This window comes from Rattus norvegicus, chromosome 16 (genome assembly GCF_021556685.1).
Source record: "Rattus norvegicus strain SHRSP/BbbUtx chromosome 16, alternate assembly SHRSP_T2T, whole genome shotgun sequence".
Taxonomy (NCBI): Eukaryota; Metazoa; Chordata; class Mammalia; order Rodentia; family Muridae; genus Rattus; species Rattus norvegicus.
Window position 1 is genome coordinate 87,287,534 of NC_141549.1, and position 26,748 is coordinate 87,314,281.

The 26,748-nt window shown below is 44.5% G+C and overlaps 1 protein-coding gene across 4 annotated transcripts in view; it reads right to left on the bottom strand.

Moving 5' to 3' along the window:
* Positions 1 to 26,748, bottom strand: part of Myo16 (myosin XVI) — a 479,886-nt gene that overhangs the window by 302,585 nt on the left and 150,553 nt on the right. For all 4 annotated transcript variants that reach the window (XM_087587464.1, XM_087587462.1, NM_138893.2 and 1 more), the window contains 2 exons: positions 18,490 to 18,560; positions 14,627 to 14,770 (listed from right to left, as the gene is read on the bottom strand). In XM_087587464.1, coding sequence (XP_087443590.1) covers positions 14,627 to 14,770; positions 18,490 to 18,560 — 215 coding nt within the window. The remainder of the gene's footprint in view (positions 1 to 14,626; positions 14,771 to 18,489; positions 18,561 to 26,748) is intronic.

The window sequence follows — 26,748 nt, forward strand, 5'->3', positions numbered from 1 at the left end:
TCCTAAATGTTTAGGGAAACTGCAGAACTGTTAGAAGATGAACTGTTAGGGAGGAACTCGAGCCTGGGGGTCCTTACAGGGTGTGGGGGCATCCCTATTTCCTGTCTACTCTTTGCTTCCTCCTACAGTGTGCAGTGAGGAGATAGGGAGTCCTTGCCACACACCCTGTCCTCCCTGGAGCCTGCCCTGTGCTTCCTCGGTGATGATGGACTCTACCCCTTCAAACCATTAGCCAAAATAAATCCTGCCTCCCTGAAGTTGCTTTTGGAAGCTGTTCTGTCATATTGATAGGAACAGTAACCAGCACAGCAGAGAGGAATTATGTATGATGATGCAATATGACATAATAATAAAACAATCCATAAAAAACATGTGTAGCTTAGGTAATGGTACGTGCATGACAAAACTGCCTACTAGTAAAAACCATGCTACTGAAGGAACTTCTCAGGGATGCAGAAGTAAGGAGACTAAGTGAGGACACACTTGACCTTCACTCCTCACCTGAAGCCCTTGAGTGAGGATGTTTTATTTCAGAGCTCACTGAGAGAGCAGAGCCCCAAGGGCTCTGAGGGAGGAGACTGCAGTCATTCTGTGGGGGTGGATGGAACCGGAAAGGGAAAGGACGTTGGTCATACCCTCACCTTTAATAAACCTGAAGTTTAAGCTCCTGTTAGGCCTCAAGAAGTTCATATGCCTGGAAATTATAGCCTGGGCTACAGAAGGGTTTCCAGGGGTTAGGAAAACAGCCCACGTTCCTCAGGAAGTTGTGAAACAAGAACCCATCTGCTAAAAGCAGCCATCTTGTTCGCCTCTGGCAGAAGGGAGGCATGGCTCTCCACCAACTTAGACACATCTCACATATCAAACCTATGCTGGCCTCTAGGTTCCTTTGGCTCCCCCTCACAGCCCATTCCAGCACCCTGGCCCTTCTCCTCTATTATGCTAGCTCCCAGACCGCTACAGTTCCTCGGTTTCCCTGCACCCAGATGCTGGATGATCTCCACACAATAGCAAGACTTCTCCCCTGCCCTCCTTATCCTGCAATTATCAACTGCTCTTCTCCACCTCTCTCTGCTCCCAAGAGACAGCCTTGGCCATGTCCAGTTGGCTTCCTATTTTCTCCCTGCTCTGGATTCTTCCAGATGCCTGCCCTCCCTCCCCCACAATAAAAACCTTCCCTCCATGTTAGGCACACTATGAGAACATGGGCCACAGAATCAAATAAGCAGGGCTCACAGGAGCTCACAGAGGCTGAAGCAGCAACCACGGAGCCTGTGTAGGACTGAGGTAGGTCAGGTCATTTGCGTATAAGCTATGGTTGTGTAGCTTGGTGTTCTTGTGGGGAATCTTATCAGTGGGGGTGAGGCCGTCTGTGACTCTTCCGTTGCTTTTGGGACCCTTTTCCCTCCGACTGGGTTGCTTCATCCATCCTCGACATGAGGGTTTGTGGCTAGTTTGATTGTAACCTCTTATATGGTGGTATTCGATGGATACCTCAGGAGGCCTGTTCTTTTCTGAGGAGAAGGGACTTGGGGGAGAGAAGGAGGGGACACTCAGATTGAGAGCTTAAAGAAATAAGTCTACTTTAAACAAACAAACAAACAATCAATCAAAATCAAAACTTCCACCTAATCATGAAATGAACCAGAAGCCTACATCTCTGAAGACATACAACGAGGTATATAGATTTGATGATTTCTCTCCATATCCTGGGGGTGGGGGCACAGGCACACAAAGACTATCATAGTACTCGACGGTCATCTCCCTGTGACACAGCCATTCATCATTTAAAACTGTATCCCTTGCATTTGGGTGGACGTTACCACCTTTCTCCAACAAATGTGTCGAATTTCAATAGGCCATGTCTTATGAAAATAAATAAGGAACAAAACTATCTTTTGAGGTGAAGGCCCAGAGCCGCTCTGACATGCCCCTACCAAGTCTCGTGTCCGTTAAATGCGAAGGTGAGAAGGAATTTAGACACATTAATGGTTATCTCGGGAGCTGGCTGGAGTGGCATTTGAATCAATTAATAGTCAGAATATAATTAAAGGTCGGCTATCCAATTAGAAGAAATAGTTTTACAAGAAAACCTATTAAGGATGTGTTTCTGAGAAAAGGCCAGGGAAAGGGTCACGAGGGAAGGCAGTGGAGAGCCGTGCCCTGCAGGAAATGCAGCTCAGTCTCATGTCACCTATGCTGCCCACCCTAGTAAGCCAGGCATGCCCTCCCGGGAAGCTTTGTGTGCAACCCACGTAGATGCTTGGCTAGTGTTTATTCAACAAAGCCTTGCATGAAACCAGTCAGTACCCCTAACTCATTAAACATTCATTTAATTATTGTCTGAAAGCAGCCTTTGTTAAATGCATGTCTGGCTGATCCAAAGAGTCCATACCTGCCCTGAGAAAATAAGGCCTTTTCCAGATTTACAAACAAACTCAAGGTTTGGGAAGTTGACATTTTCTGTTTCTCAGTGTGCTGCACTAACGACCTGAACATGTGATTTCTCCCTACCGTCTTAAGGTGCCAGCACCCTTACATACATGATGTAAAAGAAACCACAAGTTTAATTTGGTCTCTACCCTTGCAGGAGAGATGGGTGTGGTTTGCAGTTTTCTCCATTTTTGCCTAGCACGCCTGACTGGCTAACCAGGAATAGAACCTTCACATTGCCCAGGAGGTTTTCAAGGCACTCCCCCTCCCCCGCCTTCAGGACAGCACAAGCCCCTGGGTTTCCTTGCAAACCTGGCTGCTTTTCTCTGTCTTTGCAGCCTACTGCTTCCCCAAAGATAGTTTATAATTGGCTTACTTTTCAAATGCTCTTTCCATTTTTAGGGTCCACATTTCCTGGGTTGATCTGATTTCCTGCTGGCTTCTGTTGCCTTCACATGCAAATATGAGTCTCTCTGTCTCAGTTCCACTGCCAGCTGCTCCTGAGCTTCTCCGGGGTTGAGGGGGGGGCAGAGTCTCCAGGAACCCCAGTGTTTAACATGACCTACTAGAAACGCATGGCCCTTCACATACAGATTATCTGCTGTGTCTATACATATACAAATACATATACATATGAACTATATATTATATATATATAATTAAACATTTACTTCTTGTGGCACACATCAGTGTGTGTGTGTGTGTGTGTCTGTCTGTCTGTCTGTCTGTGTCTCTGTGTGTATGTTTAAGTCAGAAGACAACTGGTGGTATTTAGTTTCCTCCGTCCATCAGGAGGGCTCTTGGGGATCAAACTCAGGTCATTAAGGCTTGGTGGTAAGTTCCTTTACACACTGAGCCATCTTCCTTAAATCCTGGACATGGAAACGTTCCTAAACCCCACCCCTCTTGAAAGCAAGGGTGAGGCCATGAACAAACTTGCCATCTCTGTCCCTCTCACTCCCAGGGCTATCACTCAGGGACTACCCTCTTTTAATTTCATGAAGTGTCCCAGGTTGCATGTGATGGTCTACAGGGCAGGGCAGGTCTCGGATGTCTTCCTGCATGTGGTGGCCCAGAGATGCGTGCCTAGCCGAGGAAGAGCAGGACCCGTGTTTCGGCCTCAGAGCTCCCTGTATTTAGTCAGTCACAGTCAAAAGCTCTGATATTGGACAGAAGGCAGATCATTTGTAGAAATGCTTCAGTGTACTACATACTAGTAAGCGAATCAGTGTAGCACACAGGATGACCCACGGTAAGAAACCTTATTTCCCAGGTTCTGTCAGACTCTGAAGCAAGCACCGTGTCCAACTTGAAGCAGTTTCAATAAAGAATGTTACGTCTTTTTGTTTTTCATTTACTTATTTACTTTTGAGTTTTGGGGACTAAACCTGCGCCCTTTCCCCATTAGGTAAATGCTTTACCAACTGCACATCAACCACCTTTATTTAACTCTTAGCATGTGACAGGGTTTGTTAAGTTACCATGGCTGGCCCAGGAGCCCCAGCTTTCTCTGGAACAATTTAAATAACTCTTTCTGCCAGGTTTCAAATTCTGAGCTCACCTGTATGCCCCAAACTCACTTCGGGATGAGGTGAAATTAAAGACAACACGTAGGCTTTACCACAACGGTTTGGTTACATTACGAAATGGCACTCTTGGGCATTGGGCATTAGTATGAGGAAATGGGGCTCAGTGATGTGCAGCAGACAAACATCAGAGCCTGGAGATAGCCTCCCTCCTGACATCCTCCTGGTGTGAACTGCGGAATGACGGAACTGAAGTTACGCCTGTTCTCACCTCGAAAGGAGGCCGTCCGCTCTCGGGGATGGCCCTACGGTGTCTCTGGAGCTACGGAGGCTTTCAGCCCTGCTGCCTCTGTACCTCTTCCCTGAATGAAGTTCTCCAGTGTTTGACTACAATTTATGTTTCCCCCTATTACCCTCTGCCCAGATGATCAGAAAAAATGCTCTCCTCGATCGAGAGCCCTTTATACTCCCACCGGCATCCTTGCTGCATCAGCTTTGAACTACATCGAATGGTCCAGTGTGCTGGGAGGTTAAAGGCCTCCCTGGCCAGGTATACCTGATAGCCTTGTTTAGTCTATCAGTGATGTAGCCCTGGGGTGTATCTATAGCTGGGAGCCACTAGGGTAAGATAGAAGTCACCTTGTCCCCATGCTCTGGGCAGGTCTGAGTCGTCAGTGGCACGGTCTGTAAAGGCGTCAGTGGAACACTCTTAGCCTGGAGATGCCCTCCTCTGTAGCACTGCCTGTGTCAACTGGTTTAGTGATCACACGCAGGCGGGCACAGTCTCACTGTGGATGGGGCAGCCCGCAGGAATGCTGCGGGACTGAGGAGCTAGCTACAGGGCTGATTCTGAAAACCAGGCTGGGGCTGAGCCAGCAAGCCAGGCTGTACCCAGAGCCCATAGATAGTCCCGTCTTGGAGGACGACTGCACCAGGCGATCTCACAGACACTTTGACTTTGCCTTATGTTTCCTCGAAAGTCTGTCTTCACTTCTGCCATCAACTGGATAGTCATGCTAAGGATATTATCCAGCAGCTCCTCACTTCTGTTTCTGGTATAAACTCGATATAGATTTATTATATACCTGCTTCTTCCTGGCTGCCAGAAAATGCTTGATGATAACTTATTTTAGTTGATATCACTTACTTTTTCATTGACTTTAATGCTAAAATGTATATTTACTCCATGTGTTTTATAACGTGCATATTTCCACCTGACTCATGGCACTTAACCTTTCAAAGATTTTATGAACATTTTCAGTTGTGCTCGAGAGATGGCTCAGAGGTTAAGAGCACTGACTGCTCTTACAGAGGTCCCGAGTTCAATTCCCAGCAACCACCTGGTGGCTCACAACCATCTGTAGTGATATCTGGTGCCCTTTTCTGGCCTGAAGGCATACATGCAGGCAGAACACTGTATACATAAGAAGAAATAAGTCTTTTAATAAAGAGAAAGTCTTCAGTTGTAACATGAAAGAATCCAAAGACAAAGATGCGTCTCCTAACACTACAATGCTCTGCTTTTGCCCATGTTCCCTGTGAGTTGAACTCCCTTTGCATTTCTCAAATGTTGCCAACCCTGGTTCCTTTATGCAACATTAATTTCCACTTCATGTCTGAACGCAGTGGTCACTGCTTTCTTTCTTCCTGAGTTGTGTTATGACTGGCCTAGGATTTAACTAACATAATAGACTGACATGTGATCAAGACAAGACATTCAAGATATGGAAAGGCAGACCATACAACAGTGGTGTGTGTGTGTGTGTGTGTGTGTGTGTGTGTGTGTGTGTGTACATATGTCTCTGTATGTGTGCGTGTGTTTGTGTGTGTACATGCATGTGTTTGTGTATATGTACGTGCGTGGTGAATGTCGGTATATGTTTATCTATATTTGCATGTGCGTGTCTGCATGTGTGTATGTATGTCTTTGTGTGCGTGTCTGCATGTGAGTCTATGAATGTATTCTGTGAAGTAGAAATTCCCCCTCATCCACAAAAGGCCACTGGTACTGTGCTCACTTTCACACAGAGTTCTGAGACAGACTTCTTCAGCCCAGACAGCAGAACTCTTCTGAAGGTTTGGATATCGCTGTATTGATTCAGGGGAGATCGTCTGTAAAATCTGCCACAGGGATTTCACTTGGCAAGGCCTGGCTCAGACTTTCCAAATTAAATAATTTAATAAGGAGCAGGTTTCATCAAGTCTCCATGGAACATGATAAAACAGCTAACATATAAATTACCCGTACCATATTTCTATTAATATTAAAATACCCAAATGTGGCAGTGGAAATATATATATATATATATATATATATATATATATATATATATGAAAAGGAATAAGGATGTCAAACTCCTAAATGAGGAGAGGATATCACGCTAAGGTGAGGAATATGCAGTGCGCTGGGTCTTACACCTCTGAGCTCCACACAGTGACTTCCTCTAAACAATGTTCTGATACTGTGTCATGTCCTCCGAGAATGCTTTCACACAGAATGTTTCTGTGGACTTCAATGTAAACGAGTGACCGACTCCACACAGCTTGGTTTATTAGTAGGTGTCCTACCCAGGAGCCTGGGGTGAGTTCTGTATGGAGTAGAGAGCACCACTGTCCACGTGTGGGAGTGAGTGGGGCTCAGGTCTGCTCCTCTGAGGACAGAAGTCAGACTCACTTCTCCATCTGCTTCCAGGAAAGCCACTGGTTATGAGGCATGTTCTACTGAGCACCCTCTCCACGGGGTCCCCGTGGAGAACAAACATTGGCTGGCCTCTCATCACCAACTCAGAGGCAACGAAAGGCTGAGAACTGCTTGCACCAGCGACAGCCCCTCCCCCGCCTCCAATCCCCTATGTATGAATCTGCCCTGTCACACAGGGGATGGGAAATGGCTGAATCTCACTGTCTGGAGACTGTTCCAAGACCAAAGCACAGGCAGAGACCACACCTGGTGAGGCTTACAGATGTGTCCTTATAAGTTGGAAGAGGCTGGCTACCTACCTAGCTACCTAGCTACCTAGCTACCTAGCTACCTAGCTACCTAGCTACCTAGCTACCTAGCTACCTAGCTACCTACCTACCTACCTACCTGCCTGCCTACCTACCTACCTACCTACCTAGCTACCTAGCTACCTATCAACCTACCTAGCTAGTTAGCTAGCTAGCTAGCTAGCTAGTTACCTACCTACCTACCAGCAACCTACTTATTGGACTCTTAATCCTGGGGCCTCTTGACCTAAGCATTGGCCTAAATTCCTATATCTGTACCCCATTATTTTGAGTAGTAGGATTTTAATGTGAGTTTTAGGGAACACAGTCTTTCAACATGTCATATGAATCCTTGAATTACTTGGTTAATTACTTGGGCATGGTGTGTGTGTGTATGCACATGTGTACCTTTATGCACACGCCTATGGTGCTTATATGCGCGCGCGCGCGTGTGTGTGTGTGTGTGTTTATATGTACACGAGTGATTTGTTTGGAGGTCAAAATACAACCTCAGACTGTCATTGTTCAGTCGTTCTCTGTTTTCTACTTGTTGCTTCTGTTGTGAGGTTGGGTCTCTCTTATTTTCCTGGAACCCACCAAGGAGAGAAGGCTGTGTCAGCCAAGCACTTCTGTCTCCCCAGCTCTGGATTGCAAGACTCCTATTGTATCTGGCTTTCATGTGGGCGCTGGGCTTGAGCTCGGGTCCTTGCGAGCAGCAAGCACTGTATCACCTGAGCTGCCTTCCTAGCCCCATATCCCTGTAATGTTAACAGCAACTACTGGGCCCCACCATCCCCTTCCTCTGTCTCCAGGCAAATCTCTTCCACACTGCTACCTAGCTATGTTCTCTGATAACCCTTGCTCAAAACTCCTTGTAGGTTTCCAGGCTGGGTTCCAAGCATGGCTTCTTACACACGCCGTTAACGCCCCGCCCCCTTTTCCACCTGCTGTGACCTAGAACCCTCTTCACGTCTCATTTGCTTGATTCACAACTGAACATTTATCCCATCTTTGCGTTTCACACCCTCAACTCCCCGAGGGTCTGGACAAAGCCTTGTGTCCCCTTGAATATCGGGCACCACTGTTCCAGTTCAGACTCCTCCTCCCATCACGCAGCCTCCTGCTGGTCTGGGTGTTAATTGGATTTCCTCTGAGCTTCTACAGCAGCCACTCCACTAACTCAGGATGAGTTTAAAACTCAGGATTTTTTTTTAGTGCTGCAACTTCCACCAACAGTGCTATTGCTGAATTCAAAGACGTCTGTTGATTATCCTGGTATTTATTCTCTAACCTATGACACCACTCAGATGTGTGCCACCACTCAGATGTGTGCTGCTCTGCCTTCCAACTAAACCCCTCTCCCCCGACTCTCACAGCACCGATGCACTTGGCGTATTCTCCTAGTGAGTGAACCCCGCCTTCCTGGGAACGAGGTTCCCTGCTTACGACTTCACGATTGCATCTTTCCTTGCAGCCATATACATTCCACTTCAAGTCACCGACAGAGGGTCACTCTTCTGTTTATGTTCCTTGGTGTTTCTGTATCCACCACGGTGTCACCAACACAGAAGGTGCATGCCAATGAGAGCTGCAAACCCACGCCAGGGAAACACGTGAGTGGACATTTCATCATCTGAAATCTATCCCTGAGTTACAACCATGAGACCAAATGCAGACATTGCACGGCATGTCCCTTTACAGGAGGACTCTCAGGTGAATTGACTTCACACTGGGTTCAAGAGGGATCATCGTCACAGCGGCACACAACCTTTCCCAGTCACGGTTCTAGATGTGTGACTTTCCCTTCCCAAGATAGCAATCCTAGAAACACTTCAGAGAAACCGACCAGTTACATCTCAGAGTAGATGCTTTAACCAAAAGCCTAAAGGTATCGGACTCGAATGGCTCCAGGATCGACAGTGGTTTGTCAATGCCTTCTTCAGTTCAGACGCCTGCTGCTCTTATTCTATGTCGCTCCTGGTGCAAAGATTCTACATTTCACTGGAAACGCAGACTTCTTAAATTATGAAGTGATAATCATCTGTGAGTACGAGGAAGTGGAAACCAAGTTGCCAAAAAAACCGTTCCTAAAATATTATAGCACCTAAATATGGAAACCGTGCACCACTGAATTCATGCTTGGGATGTTTTAAAATGTGGAAAACACTCAGGAAACTCTGTGAAAAACTAAACAATATGCACCTGCATAAATCTAAGCATTGAGTGTGTGCCCAACATAAATGCACATAAACACATGTACACACACACACACACACACATGCACAGACTTACATGGAAACGGTGCAATGTGAACATAGTATGAGTCCAAATATTAGGGGTATGCTCTACACAAGCACATGGGTATTCACACACACATACATATACATGTGTGCATGTACATGAATGCACATGCATATTCATACACACACTTACCTAGACACAAATAGACATACATGTGCCTCCAAGAGATACATGTACATTATGCACACATACATACACGCATATACACAATAGATACACACACAAAGAAAGAAAACTGGAAGTGGGTTTTTTGACAGGTAGGAGTGTTGGTGAACTTTCTTTTGTCAGTCAGTCTGTCTTATCTCTCTTTCATTCATTTTCTTTTGTCTGCCATGCTTCTGAAGTAATAGTTCTTACAGTTAGAAAAACAAAAACACCTAACAAAAAGGACCTTAGAAATGAAATACATCTGTATGTATGTTTATATATATATTTGTAATATATATATATATTATAAATACAGTTGTACTTTGTTGACACAAATGACACTTTAAAAATTAGCTAGCGTCAGGTATAGGCTGGGGCAACTTTCCCTTTTTTCTCTCGAATGCTTCTGAGTTGTTGTCAATATTCACATGAATCAATTCCATGATTTAACTATGTAAATTACAAATTTCATGATGCTCAAGTTTGAATTTATGCTTTTTTATTTTAAAATACTTTTTCTTTTATGAGAAAATATGATTAAAAGGACAGCATTAAGAATATTAGAGGGGCTGGAGAGATGGCTCAGTGGTTAAGAGCACTGACTGCTCTTCCAGAGGTCCTGAGTTCAATTCCCAGCAACCACATGGTGGCTCACACCATCTGTAATGAGATCTGATGCCCTCTTCTGGTGTGTCTGAAGACAACTATAGTGTACTCATCTACATAAAATAATTGAATAAATCTGTAAAGAAAAGAAAAGAATGTTAGAGATTCCCCAGTGGGACCAACCACAGAAAACACAATGAGAATGCAGAGAACACAGAAAACAACTCTCTTGGGTGCCAGTCCAAGTGGATGTCTACAACTTGAGTTCTGTACCTAATGCTCGTGAATGTTGCTGAAGAGGGAGTGGAACTGTCTTATGAGGAAGAGGACCAGAAAGTCTACCAAGAGATTGTATCCTCTAGAAGTGACTTCGCCAATGATACCTCAACAATATGGCTGCCCAAACAAGACCTGAGCAAAGAGAGTATCGGTGGACATGTTAACAAGAATGGAAGAGAGCTCATGGGGCCCCGCCCCTAGACAAAGAAGCACAGTTAACTAAGGAATGTGGAGATGGGAGAAATGGCCCTCCCCAGGAAGAGCCCTCTGATGCTTCTCATGTGGTCAGCTCTGAAATTATATAATGCAAGCAAACTAAAAAGACCCACCTGGTTGTATCTGTATGTTTATGCATGCATGATATAAGTAATACAAATAACTTTTAATTTAGGAAGAAGAGACCATGAATTTGAAAGGGTATTAAGAAAGGTAATGGGGGAGGTCAGAGGGAGTAAAGCAAAGAAAAAATGATAATTATATTTTAATTTAAAAGATAAATTATGCATATTTTAAGAAAGAATATCACAAATCTTTGGAAATATGGAGTAATGATAAGTACAGGACACAGGAAACCAAGTCAGCTTAGAGGCTGCTGGTGAGCACAGGGACTCAACTTCTCTGACACTTCACATGGTGTGAGAGAGTCATTAAAGAATTCAAACCCTGAAAAAAAAGAAAGAAAGAAAAAAATGACATCTATTTAAAGGGTTGGGGATTTAGCTCAGCGGTAGAGCGCTTGCCTAGCACGCGCAAGGCCCTGGGTTCAGTCCCCAGCTCCGAAAAAGAAAAAAAAAAAAAGAAAGAAAGAATAATTCAAACCCTGGTTCTCAAACACACACACACACACACACACACACACACACACACACACACACACTCTCTCTCTCTCTCTCTCTCTCTCTCTCTCACTCACACACATACACACACACAATCACACACACACCTATACACACACTCATATGCACACACACATATACACTCACATACACCCAGATACTCACATACACATATACATACCTACACATACACTCATACACACATACGCACATACCACACACACTAACATGCACTGCACACACTCACTCACACACACACACTCTCTATCTCACACACACACTCAAACACACATACCACACACATTAGCATGCACCACACACACACATACACACACCTACACATACTCATACACACACACTCATACATACATACCACACACTAATATGCACCATTCACACACATACACATACACTCACACACACTCACGCACATACACATATACACACTCTTATACACAGATACTCACACATGAATCACACACATACTCACACATACTCACACACACATAAACATACATGCACACACACACACACACACTCATACACACAAACATATCTATCATGTCTTACACAGCAACTTAGCCACACACTTAATGTTTCTGTCATACAAAGAGATTTTCTTCCATATCTTTAGGTCACACATTCTTTGAAAGTTAAACTAGAACCTCCAACCTCACATCAGCATTAAACTCTCTGAGAGTCAAGAACAGTGTGGCTTAGCTAATCCCCCCTGGCCATTTCTGCCATTAAGAATGGCAATGACATTCACGTTTACACAGTTACCACAGACTCTAAACAATCCCATCTTTGTAACTGCACCATGAAATTGACTACAGCCCTTGTACGAATTTGTCCACTGACAAATGCACCTGACGCACAGTTTAGGAGGTGATCTTTTATACAGGGAAGCCTGGCATAGTTCATTTCAAAGGAAGCAGTTTTTAAAAGTACATGACAGAAGATGAATTATAATATTTTTAAGTTACTGTGACCCTCTCCAAGTTGCAGCCTGCCCTTAGTCCACCCCAAGAGCTGCCATGGAGACTACACTGTAGTAGTCCCTAGCCTTATCCCCTTGGCTTCCTTTTAACTGTGAGAGTTTCTCAGATTTCCACTGATTTTTACAACCTTGGAGAAGAGAGGCACACTACTGCAGATTATGTACAATGGCCCTTGAGTGGGAATCACATGAAAACTACTCATGTCTCTGGGTTTCCGTGTCATGGTAGACCACGAGGGATGTAGACTGCCATTTTCATCAGACCAAGGCTGCCTGAAGCAGACACATCTCATCACGGGGGAGTTGGGCCGTAATTCCCTGTCTGAGGGAGCTCAGGTCACGTCCTGTGATGATTAGCTATCCTTCCTTTCTTTCCACACTGTCAGCTTTAGAACAAATCCACTGGGAACACCACAGTGTCTGAGAGAAATGGTATGTTCCAACTACTTGAGAGGAGATGATCCACAAGAATATTTCACCATTCATCTGCACAGTAGATCTATGCATTGCCTCCTGTTGGAACACAGTCTGAGAATGCAGTCGTCCAAGAGAAATTCTGAGTGCTTATGAGAAAAATCCAAGAAAACAAGCTAGGTGCATTGTGAAGTCAGTGTCTTCAAAAACATGCAACCGTTCTTAGAACATGATTTCTTGCTCTTCCCGAGGGTACTGGATAGGAATGAATTTATTCAGCGGTTGCGATTCATGTGCCTCTATGAAAAAAAAAAACCATTTTTTTTGCCACATGTGACTTGTCTTTGTGATTGGACAATCACTCATGCAATTCTTCTTAACCCTCAGAATAGAAATAATGCTCTGAATAAAATTGGCCATTGCATGAGACGTTAAGCCTGCTCTTCCAGGTCCATGATGCCAATCAGAGCGGCAAACACCCCCATTTATTATTTTTAAGCACAAGCACATTAATATTTATTGTTGCCTGTCTTGCATTATAATCTATTATGACTATCTTTGATTGTTCCTCAAATTGTCCCAGCCTGGGCCATTGGGAAGGGTCTCTTTCATTCTCCTCTGCATCCTTTGAAAAGCTTGTCTCCCTCCCTCTCCTGATAACAGAAACTCAGTCTTGCAAACTTATACCCCTTGCTCAGAACCAGTCAACTCTCCTCTGCTTGATTTAGGCTTAAATTACTTCTTAAATGGAAAGCTAAAATTATTTTTTGTTTCTCCTGAGAGTGTGGAGAAATAGGCCACGATTTAAGCAAATCCATACTCACAACGAGGTGTGGGGTTGAAGAACAGAGGCATCATGTTGATAGTTTCAGGGATAAACAGGGGTCACTTTCAAAGAGGTGGAGCATGAATTGAAGGCAGATGACTGCTATGGAGGACTCCACATGGAATCCAGCACTGAGTCTGGCAAGGGCATGTGGCATCCGTCTTGAGTTAAGAAGACTTGATGCTTCTTTAGAGAGTCACTCTTCTAAACATTTATTCTGAGGACTGGGATGGATGTCACTAGCAATTGATTTTCCTTGGAAGAGTCAGTTTAACTTCAGAGTACACAAACCTCACATTGATTTCCTCATTCATGGAGCCTCAGGGAGACCTAAGGAATTTGCTGCCTTGTAGCTCATCCTAACTATGAAGCCTCAGGCATCAGTTCTCATGTTCGGGTTTACTCTAGTCTCTGCTTATGAACATGCAGCACTGTTTTGGTGTTTGCCTTGAGGTGTGCTGTTTCCAGTCCTTAGTGGTATTCTGAAAGAAATGCTTCTCATGATCACAGACTCTCTGGTCAAAGTTTGGGGATCTTCAAAAAGGTCCACATAATGAGTCTTTTGAGATCATGACTCAGTCATGTAGAAGCTCAGAGTTGCCATGGCCAGGGTCTACAGCATCAATTCTGCAATGTCATAGCTACATAATCATCTGAACATACCTTCCATGGAGATCACATGAAGAAGCTAGCCTTTTGCCCGTACCTTCTTTAGAAGCTCTGGCATTCTAGAGGGATGGGATGTTGGCTGGAAAGGGAACCAAGTTTCAGAACCCTGCCTGAGCTTAGAAAGTCTACCTAGTGATGTGTATTCAAGCATGGGAAGAGAGGTGGTTGTGATCATTAGTCAACACTGAGTGTTTCATACACAATTACTGTATCTGCATCATCTCCACATCACCTTCCAACTTTCACTGTGTCTTCTTTGCTCCTTCCCAGATTCATGATCCCCTTGCAAGGCATGTTTTAAAAAGTCCAACTGTGGCTGCCTGCACATGCATTCTTGAGAACGAACGTGGCCATTCTATGAACATCGATGTGTACCTAAACATGCAACTCTAAAGCTTGTCATGACATGAACATGAGTTATTTTAGGAGGTTGTGGGTTGACAACATTAGTTTCTAAGTATCCATATTCTTGGGGCATGAATGACGACACAGACACACGCTTTTCCCAAACGTAGTGTGATACCTTGAGAGATATTATTAAACACACATCTGTCATTGAGTCTTCAAGTGCTATATCAACTGTATTAATTAATGTACTTACTAATATGAGCAACAGGACAATGTCAGGGTTGTCACAGGCACAGGCAATGTGCATTGGGGCCCAAAAGTCCTCATCCTGGTGGTTGACATTGACACCCCTGTCAATGAGGACTTCTGCGATGAAGACATTGTCATAGCGAGCACACTGAAAGAAATACAGAACAGAAACACAAGATATAGTAAAGCTGCAAACATCACTGACAGTTGGAATGTGAGAGGTGAAGCCAAACTTGTGTTCTCCATCTCCAGTGAGACTAGGGAAAGGGACAGATGTCAGACTGGTGGGAAAACCTGGCTAAATCTGGCTACAAATATTGGGGATGAGAAACTAAATTGGGGCAAATACTCCAAAGGTTAAAGCATTTGTTGATTAGGTTCTAAAATATGCATCTACATGTATTATTCTTCTGATTCAAAACATAGTTTATTAAGACTATTAATAGACTGATAGTATTTCTTTTCCATGATATACACTTTACGCAGGATTTATAGACATGCATAGAACAGGCTTTTTTTAACAAACCATTCAACTTTTCCCAGAATGATGACAATTCGCCCCTGCCCCCATTCACTGGGTAACACAGTGAGGAACACAGTCCCTGCTATGGAGTGACAGTCACCAGTGCCCCTATCTGCTACAGTCAGTCTCCACAGAAATGGCGGTCAATGACGTCCAGAACTCAGGAGGAAGGACTCAGGTATTGTTCTACACTTGATACTGAATACCATTCCTGCACTGGACCTGAGTTCAGTTCCCAGCATCCATGTTGGTCCATTCTCAACCACTGGACACTGTAGCTCCAGGGATCTGATGTCTGCGGCTGCTGCTGGCCTCCAGTCAGTCTCTCTGTCTCTCTCTCTGTCTCTCTCTCTGTCTCTCTCTCTGTCTCTCTCTCTGTCTCTCTCTCTGTCTCTTTCTACACACACACACACACACACACACACACACACACACTGCACACAAAGGCATCCCTAACTTGGAGTATGGGAATTCACACTTCCACACCAAACGTACTTGGATTTTTGGAACTTCACAGTCTCTCAAGGAGAATAAGAAAGTTAATTAGATGCAAAGCTGAAATCGACACTCCCCCTTCCCTAGTGATGTACTTTGTGATTCACACTTCTAAGGACTATGAATAATAATTTGACAGCAATAAATACCTTTAATCACACTTGTCTGAAAAGATTATGAGGGCTGAACATCCCTGTAGCGGCGTTCTTACAATATTATCACTGCTTAGCAAAGCCCGTGCTCCCTAGAAAGAATTTCCTCAAGCTAACACCGCTCCCCCTCAATCCATGTTGATCATCATCACCACAGCCAGCTTGTGATGACACTTTACCTCGCCAAGAAAATGAGCAAGATGCTCTCCCCAGTGCTTAGCAGGAATGGGAACCACATCTCTGCCCTGTCACCTGGTGTCATGTTTCCAGGCTCTCCGTCTAACTCACCACCCAGACTTCACATAATATAAAACATAGTGTCTCTTGTTCAAAGACTAAGCATTTCAATGACCAGGTCTGGTGTCAGATTCAAGGCCAATGACCTTCTGCAAAGAAACTCTCTTACCTTATAGCATACAATGCATGAAGCAATCGATCTTAAGTGTCTCTAAGACATACATGTGACCCCTCTTTCTTCTCTCTCTCTCTCTGTTGTTATTAGTGGGGTCACCTGATCATAGCACCAGCCCAGAGTCACCAAGCTCCTTAACTTGTCCACTGCTAAATCTCCTGTGTTCCTTTTAGCCCTCCTTCCCTGCTTCTCACCTAAGAGAACTTAGCCAAAAAACATGATCTCTCATGTATACTTCTCCAGTGTAGGGAAAATTATTGCCCCATGGGGCGAAGAAAAGCCTAGATAAGTTCTGAGTTCACCGCTGGCTCTCCTAGAACTACCTGTTCGTTTTTACACTTCTTTCTAAGCAGTTCTTCATCTTTGTATCATCTATCCACTATCAATCTATCATCCAGGCATCGGTCACCTGCCCGTCTATTGTCTTTTATCTCACCATCTGCATAGCTATTCTATTATCTATTTATTTTTAATCTATGTGTTTGTTCTTTCTCAATAATCTCTCCTATATCTATCTACTATCTAGATGCTACTTTACCTATCACTGTCTATCTATTTTTACCTCTCTCCAGAGTCTGTCAGTTTATCCTCCCCAAGATCTTCCATCTGTATCTATTACCTATCTTATGATCTATGTAAATATCTCCCTCCCCCTCCCTTCACCTCTGTTCGATACCCTAGCTTTCTGTGTTCCAGTGTGCCTTGGATAATTTTTGTAGCAGCCATCTTGACATGGATTCCTTAAAATGGATCCATTAGTAAAAGAAGATCTCCAATTTCCATGGGATTTCACTTCAGCCTGACTGTGGCTTATGAATGCCACAGCATAGCATGGGGGAGCATCGGGAAATCACCCTGTTGAGCACTGGCTGGCAATCCTTCTCTTGGTTCATGAGCCAATGTCAGAAACCCACACCATTTTATTAAGGCTTCCAGAATCCCACTCTCCACTCCATAATTCTTACGAAGACTTTACCCTGAAGATCCCTCTAGGTTGTCAACATGAGACAAGCTCCCTGGAGCAGAGGGCACAGTCGTGGTTGCCTTGGTCACTATTTCCAAGGTAAGCATCCAGTCTTTGACACCTGACATTTGTTTGCCATAGGAATTTTTTAAGAAGTGGTAGTCAGAGAGACTGAGATAAATGTGTTTACAAAAACAAGGTTTTAAAGAAGTGAAAGACATGCAACCCAAAATATTAATATTTTTATGGGATCTATTTCAACCTTAGCCTTTTGGGACATTTAATTTCATCTAAATATTTTTCAAGACCATTTAAGAGAAATGTCGTGAGGAAATCAGCACTTAAGAGTATGGTGCTCGATGAGTAATATTGGAGTTAGATAAATACAACTCTGGGGAAGCCCAACACTCTCTACAGCTCTTTCTTTCATCCCACGTACATGCACTGTGCAGCCTCCTGTCAAGGCAACAATGTAACAGGATGTAATCAGGACCTGGTCTGCAGAGCATCAGGCATCCCAGTGTGGGATGCCCCAAGGCTGGGCTCCCCACGTGGCTGTTCACACTTGGCATTCTCGATGGCTAAATTGCCTTTCTCAGCACCAAAGGCATTCAGAAACCCTGTAATTTTTTTTCTCTCCAGCAACCTGCAATTGTTCCTTTGTTTTTATTTACTCAGTAATCTCTGCTAAAAGAGAGTGTAGGGTGAGGCTCCCTCCTTCACCTAACACTGGGTTTCTCTGTATGTCTCCCAGACCCGACCAACCTATCCACTCACAAGAGCATCACAATGACCACCTCAGCCTGAGGTGAAATCTCTTAACATAGCCCTTTCCTTCCTGCTGTGGTCTTGTTGAATCTTTGTATTCCATCGGCTAAGTCTAAAGTAACTCCATCTGCACTAGCCAGGGCAACACTGTATCCTAGGCAGTCTTTCATTTGTGTTCCTTCATTGAGCCCTGCCTGGAGAGCTCAGAGCATCATCTGGCGAGAACATGGAGAGGACTGTGACCGTCAAGATCTATTCAGAAGCAAGCATGATGTGTGTGTGTGTGGCCTAGATAAAAGATTCAGCAGCAGAGTGAGCTGAGGCTTGACACTCTTGTTCCCTCGTCTCCTTCCCAGGTCAGGTAGGATCCAGTGACTTCCCCTCCCTCAGAACATCAAACTCAGGAGCTCTTTAGCTCTACCCACCATCTGAAATGTGTTGATTTTGCTTTCTGGTCATTGGTGGATGCTCAATCTAAGACTGACTTTTGAATCCTTAATTTACTCACTGTCTAAGGTGTTACCACATGGCCCTTTCAAGTGTCAGTTCTTACCAGGTGAAGTAAAGACCCTCCTGAGGAAACAAGAGTGTGTGGGTCGGCCCCCTCCTTCAAGAGTTGAAGCACTGCAAGAGAAGAGAGAAAACAGAGTTGAAGAAAAAGTGTGTTCCACACTGAGCCCAAAGGGGCCAGATTTCAGCAGCAGCTCTGACAACAGCTGTAGGGACCACAGGGTGAGGGCAAGCCACTGTCAGATCCCACACTGCACTCATATAATCACAAGTGTTTCTTCCGTGCTCACACCTGTTACTTGACATGGATGTTTGATTACCCACTACAGCCACAGAAATTGATAAGAGAGTAGAATAGAGTACAGTGCCTTGTTTGTAAGCACAGGGTTTCTATGTCCTTCACAGAATGAAAGAACACATGTAAATAAGGACCCACTTTCTAGCCTCATGAGGGCATTGTTTTGCAATTTGCAAGGACCTATTACTGGCTTAAAGCAATGCAAGAGTGCATTTGGCACAGTAGGTCTCCATTTGTGCCATTAACCCTTGCCCGTGATTCTTTTACTGTCACTGACCATTACGGGACAAAGCCATAAAGTCCAAAGATCAAAATATATACCAATTATCAGAGCAAACCAACAGCTGGAAAACGACCCATGTGCCCATTTGATAGCAAGGTGAGTCCATTAGCACGTGCAGTGTCAGGGGGCTCTGAGGTCTGCTCTAGTCTCTGCTGCTTACAGCAGCCCAATGGGACAAGCCTCCTAGAAATGTCCTTAGGTTCTGAGGCACTCCACTGGTCTCACCATCAGTAGCATATCCGTGGTTAGAAAAGCATGGCGGATGCACTTGCCACAGAAGAGAACAAAGTAGCAGCTGGCCTTGCTGCCATTTAGGTTTAGTTACTATTGTTGCTGTATTTTGGGGTAGGTGATTCTATGTAGCCAATTGGCCAGGAGCTTCTCAGTCTCCTGTCTCAGTCTCCCCAGGACAGGAATTACATGAGCTAACAGGTCCAGCAAGAGCCTCTCATACTCCCAACTGTGACAGTTCTGTTCAATGTGCTCAGAAAGTCTACAGAGTTTCTTCTCTAAGACCTGAAATCCAAACTGGAGGTGCTGTTCTCTGTATTAACCACAGCATCCGTGCCTCTAGGTGACTTCTGTTGCTGTCACCCTCACTCCCAGTGACTCCAAGGGGACATGCAATCTCAACAGCCTGTCAGCTCCTCTACAGGCTCCAGCCACTGAAAGCCACCCTGTCTGCTAGTGTATGCCGTGAGCCAGATGGGAACAGCCACGTACCATAGATAGGACCTATGGAAGCAGCCTAGAGTGCCCATCCTCAAGCCTTTCTCCGGTCAAAGCACCTTGTGCCCAAATTGTTCTCACTACAGAAACTAGTTGCAGGCCTGCTTTCTGAGGGACCAAGAGCCACACATACCCTTACTTATTGAGGGTATAGCTGCCATTTCTATTCACTAATGAGGGACTTAACATTTCCTGATGATGCTCTTTCTTCAGTACAGGATTTGCTTTCAAATCCAAGGTCCAGTTTGCCGAGAAACCTTCTCAGAGGTGGCAGGACTGCATACAAATTGCCAGCTGCTGCCACTCTGAGACAACTGACTAAGGCAAGCATAAAGGATAGCTTAGCCACCCGAGACTCCACTTGTCTTGGGTGATACACAGCCCTCTTTGAACTTGCAGTCCACCTAGGACCCATACCAGCATCGTGGTGTGGGCATACCTGCTTTGAGCAATGAAATTAAGTTACTGCCCTTAGTAACCCTAACTCTGGATAATGGGGTCAAGATAAGCTATGCTGGTTTAGGGGTAACATACAAGTTAGGCAAACTTGTGAACTTCTAGGGGAAATCTTATAGTTACCATCTTATTTCTGGGCGTAGTTGGGCATGAGTATAATAAAAATAAGATCCTATCTACCCGGTGTTAAGAGACTGTTATTATAATATTATTCCCATGCTTTACATGCAGAGATCCAGGCACTTATGGGACACAGGCACTGGGTGGTGGAGTATGGACTTGAACTCTGGTGGCATCAGGAAGACCCACTGTCAAGCTCCACAGGCTCTTGCACACTCAGCAGTTTTCAGAGGAGACTCCAGAGGACAGCCATTAGCACAGACTGTAATAGCTATGTATAATAAATGAGATATTTCCAAACTATTTCATAGTGTTGTTTCCAACCACGTTAGAATTAGCTATTTCCCCAGAATCATTATGATAATTAAGGGGATTTAGGGGGAAATTAGGAACACACAGAAAATGGAATAATGTTGAAAATAAATTTAAAAAAAAATAAAGAAAAGCTGGGCATGTGTCTGAAATACCTGCCCATCTACATAGTGAGCGACTGTCTCTAGCTAACTAAAGTGTAACGAGTCCATCTACATAGTGAGGGACTGTCTCTAATTAACTAAAATGTAGAGAGGTAATTATCAGGATTCACTAGGTGAAGTCCCTCTCCACCATGTCAGATGACCTGACTTTGACCCCCAGTGAAAGAACTGACTCCATACAGATGTTCCCTGATGTACGAGTGTGTGCACAGACACAGATCTAAATAAGTAAATAAATTAATAAAATACTGAGGGGAAGGAGGCCAATGCCAACTTGAACCAATGACGGCAAGATGTTTTATAACACAGAGTGAGTGTTTCTGTTTTTTCGGGCACACAGCACAAGGCGTGATGAAGTTCCTGCTCAGAGCTGCTCACGGTACCCAGGGCTGTGTAGCACTTGTGTTCTGAAATGAGCATTTTCTTCACTACTGTCCCGACAAGGGCTCTGGCACAGTGTGGAACAGAAGGGGACACAGAGGAGTCAGGTCTCCATTCTTTACAGGAAGAACTTGGGGTAACCCCATGTGGGGGCAATGTCGGCTGGGTTTATGTAGCTGCTCTGTGGGAGAACTCACTTGCCACAGCCACTCCGTGTGGAGTGCATTTACTATGGGAAGGTTTAGTGTTTTTAGTGGATCTACTGAGAGGCGTGATTGTGTCATTGTGCTTATGTTAAGGATATGCCTTCTTTCACTGAATGGCTACTTGTACATAGCAATGGCCTTGTAACATGGTGTGACTCCCACTTGGTTATAGGATAGGTTCTTGGCATCCATGTGGAAGGGTCTCAGAGACTAGCAAAGGGCTACTGAAGTTGTTTTCACAGTCCCATCAGCCCATCTTCTTGTTCATGACTGCTCTGGGTTTCACCCCGGGGAATACGGACCTCATGCATCATGTTGACATGTTTCCCATGTTGCTGTTTCTGGAAACATCTGCAGGTTTGTTAGCCTCTCGTTAGTCACTGCAAGGTTCCTCTGGGAAGCAACCTGTGCTGGGCTCCACTGTGGGAAGATAGTAACTCCATGTCTTCACTCCTTGAAGCCTGCCTTCGTCTCCCATTCTGAACTGATTGACTGCTTTGAGCTCCATGACTTGTGTGGCTCCAGAGTGTTTCAACCTTACGTGGTCAGCTAAGCTTATGGTGTACAACTTTATAATAGATTTTCACTCTCTTTATTCTTTTAGTTAGCATGGAACTAAAAGTCACCGGCCTCCATTCCTGATTTTTGTAGTCTGAATTGTTTCCCTTTTATTTTCATTTTTTTAAAAAGATGGGTCATTTTACCTAATGATATTTCAAGTACATTGACCCTTCATAGAACCGTTTTCCTTTTAAGTTTTCAAAATATCGCTCTTCTCACCATTTCTCTTGTTTCTACCCCAGAGTGTGTACCTTTCATGAGCATGGCTAGGTGCTTTACTGCTTTTCATTCTCAAATGTGGGAAGTTCTGTGACTGGAATTCATAAACTTTTCTGCTGTGGGCATTTACAGCTATGGACCTGTCCTAATGACGTCATACAGTTTGACAGTTGTGAAAATGCACCACAGTGCCAGGGACGTTGGTGAGGAGTGGGCGTGTGCCAGGGGACATAGGCGAGGGGTCAGTGTGTGACAGGGGTGCTGGTGGCTATCTAATGGGTCACCAATATCATTCCCTAACACAGACACTATATTGAATATCCAGGAAATTCTGAAGACCAGGACTCAGAGAAAGAAAGTTATAACTCAACCCCTTCGGGATGGGAGAGCCTAAGTCTGGAAGTCCTGAAATAGATGCTGGCCGGGGTATTTTGTAAGACTCTTGTGTGTTCCCCTTACCCCACTGGTCCTGTTGAGATTACCACCCCATGTCTTCCTGCAGTTTCTCCTCACAACGTCTTCTGGGACAAGGAGACAGCATCTCAGGGAGCTGCACTCCTTGTTCTTTTCTTCCTTCAACTCCTCCCTGACCTCCAAATCTCACTTTAATTTATTACCTCAGAAAAGGACATGCATTGAGAATTAGTCACAATCTGAAGTGCATATGGTGTGGTGGTGTGAATGACAGTGGCCTCCACAGGTTCATATGGTTGCATACCTGCTCCCCCGTTGGTGGACTGTTAGTGAACAACTAGAAGGTATGGTCTTGCTGGAGGAGGCCTGCCAATGGGAGCAGTGTGGAGATTTTAAAAGTCTCCCACATTACCACTGTGTCTTTCTCTCTGCCTCATGGTTTTGGATCAAGACATTTGCTCTAGGCACTCTGTCCCTCTGTCACCATGAACTCTAACCCTCTCATACCATAAGCCAGATTAGATTATTTCTTTTATAAGGTACCTTGGTCATAGTCTTTCATCACAGCAACAGAAAAGTAACCAAGACAAGGGGTCGGGAGCCCAACAAAGGAATTAGGGGAAAGGTATAATTTGAATCATAGAAGCTAATTTTATGTACTTGCAAATTTCCTAGATTTCCTTCCCAACCCCTGTTAAAGGTTTCTAATTTCACCGTCTTGAGGTTAGGGAGCAAAGTTTCTGTGTTGATCCTTCTGATGTATCAAGATGCCCCATCTGAAGCCCATTGCATGGCCTGTTACTCATAAGCTCTTGCGAGTCTGTGGTCTGCTGGTGTGGGAGACAGTGCCTTCTTGCACACAGCCGCCTGAATGGCTGTTATGTCTTCTGCATCTGACTTGTGTGCAGTTGCCCCACCCACCATAATAATACCACTGACATCATTACACCATGCAGCAAGATTTTCCCTTTCCAGTTGTCAGTTCCTCAGCTCGGCCTCATCTGCCTTGGATCTTCATGTGGGCATAGGTATCATACAATTTCCTTGTCTTCAAGATGGGATAATCCACATTCCATACTGTGTTTTTGTTTAGCTCTGACAACCTAACTTTCAGTGTTTCAAGCAAGCGAAACTTTCAGAGTGCGTCACTCTGTAACTGGGAGCAGGTTATGTAGCTAGTGACTGGCTCCTGCTAGCCAAGACATGAAGTTTGGGGACATCTGTTTGACCTTTCTACTGAAGTCCACATCACCAGCAGCTGGCAAACCACTCCAGCTTTTCTTGTGTCCTTTGATGTGTCTATGAGAATCTTTTGTTTTGAACTTATCTGTGTTTGATTAGGTCTTCCTTATGGACCACACACGGCTGCTTGGTTTTCTACACATCCTTCTGATTTCTGCCCCGTGAGTGTTAGATAATGTTCATCAAGGCAAGTCCTGAGGGCGTGGGACTCACATTTGTTATTTGCTACTTGTTTCCTGTATAGATTGTGTCACATTTCTTCCCCCTAAGCACCGTCTCTCCATGTTTTTGGTTTTCTGTTTGTGTTTTGTTGTTTTGTTTTGTTTTATGAGAAAGAGAGTTTCTTCCCTACATTGCCCACACTGAACACAAACTCACAACCTCGGGCTCTCGGAGTGCTTGGATTACAGACGGGTGCACACACCCATTCCTCCTTTGTGTAAATATTCCTTTACATATTGCCATCTCAACTCACAAGCATTCAAATGAATTATTCGTTAGGATTATAATTAATGTTTTAATGCATACCAACCTAATTTACATTAATTACTATTGACCAAGGTTCAAATGCTGGATATCCCTGCATTCCCGTCTCCCCGCAACTTCAGGCCTTTAGACTTAGCAAATGACCCTGAGGCATACGTGCCTGCTCACTATGGGCATACTGCTTCTTTTATATGTAACTCTAGATAGGTTAGGATAAAGTTAAAGCTACAAAGCACTCATTACACTGTCTTCCATAAACACTTCCCTTTGTCGAGCTTGTTCTGTGAACTCGGCAGTCATGTCTTTCCCGCCAATCCAGAATATCTGTTCACCACAATTCTCTTAGTTTTAGTTTGTCAAGAACTCCTTAATTGTTCCTACATTTGGGAAAGACAGCTTTCTAAAACAACAACAACAAAACCAATCAAAACTTCTTGACAATTGTTCTGTTAGCTTTAGCATCTGTCCTCCACAGTCTTCTGACCTCTGGATTCACAGTATGAAGTCAGCTGCTGAGCCTATGGGGTCCTTGAAGAGGGTGAATGCTTCATTTGATCATTAGAAAACACATCAATGTTGGGTCTTTGTAAATCGGGACTATGTGTGCCTAGATGTGGCTCCTCTGTGTGCTGTGGCTAAGCTATCCCTAGATGTGGCTCCTCTCTATATCATGGCTCTGCTGTGCTTAGATGCTGCCCCTCCGTGCACCATGGCTATGCTGTCCCCAGATGTGTCTTCTCTGTGCATCATGGCTCATGGATATAGCCACTGTATGTATTGTGGCTATGTGAACCTGGATGTATCCACTCTGTGTGTCATGGCTGAGTGTCTACATGTGTCTACTGTGTATCATGGCTGAGTGTCTACATGTGTCCACTCTGTGTGTCATAGCTGAGGGTCTAGATGTGGCCCCTCTGTGTAGTGTGGTGTTAAGCACTGCCCTGCTTCACGGTGTCCCACCTGGAGCCTGGAGCCTCTTCAGTGTGTAGTCACCATCCTCTGTCGCCCACACAGCTTCTTCTTGGCTTCTAAGCCCTCTTCTGCTCCTTTGCCTTTTTGTCTGTGTGTTCACACATTCCCGTCAGAGCTACACTTCCTCCTGGCTGCTGACTTCACCACTGGTTCCTCCTGCTGTATGATTTGGTTTCACATTCTGTCCTTTTCAATATAGGATTTATATTTAGTTCCTTTTTGGATTTTTGCCTCTTTTGAGATTATAATAACGCGATTTCCCTTTCACTTGGTTCTTCTTTGCAATCACTCTCCGGCTGTGGTTCTCCTCCCTCCCTCCCTTCCTTCCCATTTAGAAACGGTTTCCATTAATTACTGGGGCACTAAATAATAATTGATTTAAAGTCTCTCTTGGAAGAAAAAGACTGGCTAGGACTGCTCAGGAATAGGTCTAACCTTTAGATCTATTTTATTTTTCTTTGTGGGCCAGACTTCCCTTCGTCTTTGCATTTCTTGGAATGTTTGTGGAGGACTTGACATTACAAAGTGTAAAATGGGAGACCTTTGAAATCATGTTCACCTTCCTTCCGGGACCTCTCTGCCTGCTTTCCTATTTGTTTGCTCCTCAACTTTTGAACCCTTAACATCTATATCCTTAGCTGTGCACAGACACTGTCGTCTCTGCTCCCCATATCAGAACCAGCTTGGGGACTGGAATGTTTCTGTAGATGCCTGGACAGCTCCCCCAACATTGGCAGAAGGACTTTGCTTAGCACATTTCTTCAGTGTGCTGGCAAATGGCTATCATTCTTCCTAGTCTGCACTGCCCTTGGAAAAGCATTAGTTTCTTGAGTATTTTAGGAGCCCATCCTCAGCCTGGGATATGTGTCTAGCTCTCAATGTCCTAAGGAATACACCATCCCTGAGTGGGTGCCTTCCATCTAACCCCCCCACCGTTTACAGTTTTCACCAGCTCTCTGAGACAGCTGTCACGACAGCTTCAGGCAGGCGTGGTGCTGAACATCACTGCTGGTTCCTTTCTGAAAATGCCCCCAGGAAAAGATTTGTAGTGCTCTCCCCACCCCCAAATTAAGTAAAATAAAAACAAATCTTCCTTATGAGCTTGAGTTTCCAGGGAACTTGCAGACAGGTAAAAATGATAGTCATGTGGGGACTGGCCTTCTTGGAAATCCTCCATCAGTGTCTACAGGAGTTTGTTTTCCTAGCCATTGGGATGGTGAGGATGGGGTTTTAAAGGTGGCCATGTGGCCAGCGGAAGAGCATGTGACCTGGGGTTGTGACTGGCAGCTGGGAACAGCTTGCACTGTTGTACCTGAATAGTTAAGGATCACCCATGTTAAAAACTGGGTTATCCCTAGCTAGTTGGTGACATTCAAGGCTCAGAATAGTTTGCTTTTGTCTTTTGCCAGAGTTCTGTTGATTCCATGGAGGGCAGTTTCCTTGTCACTCTCTGTATTCC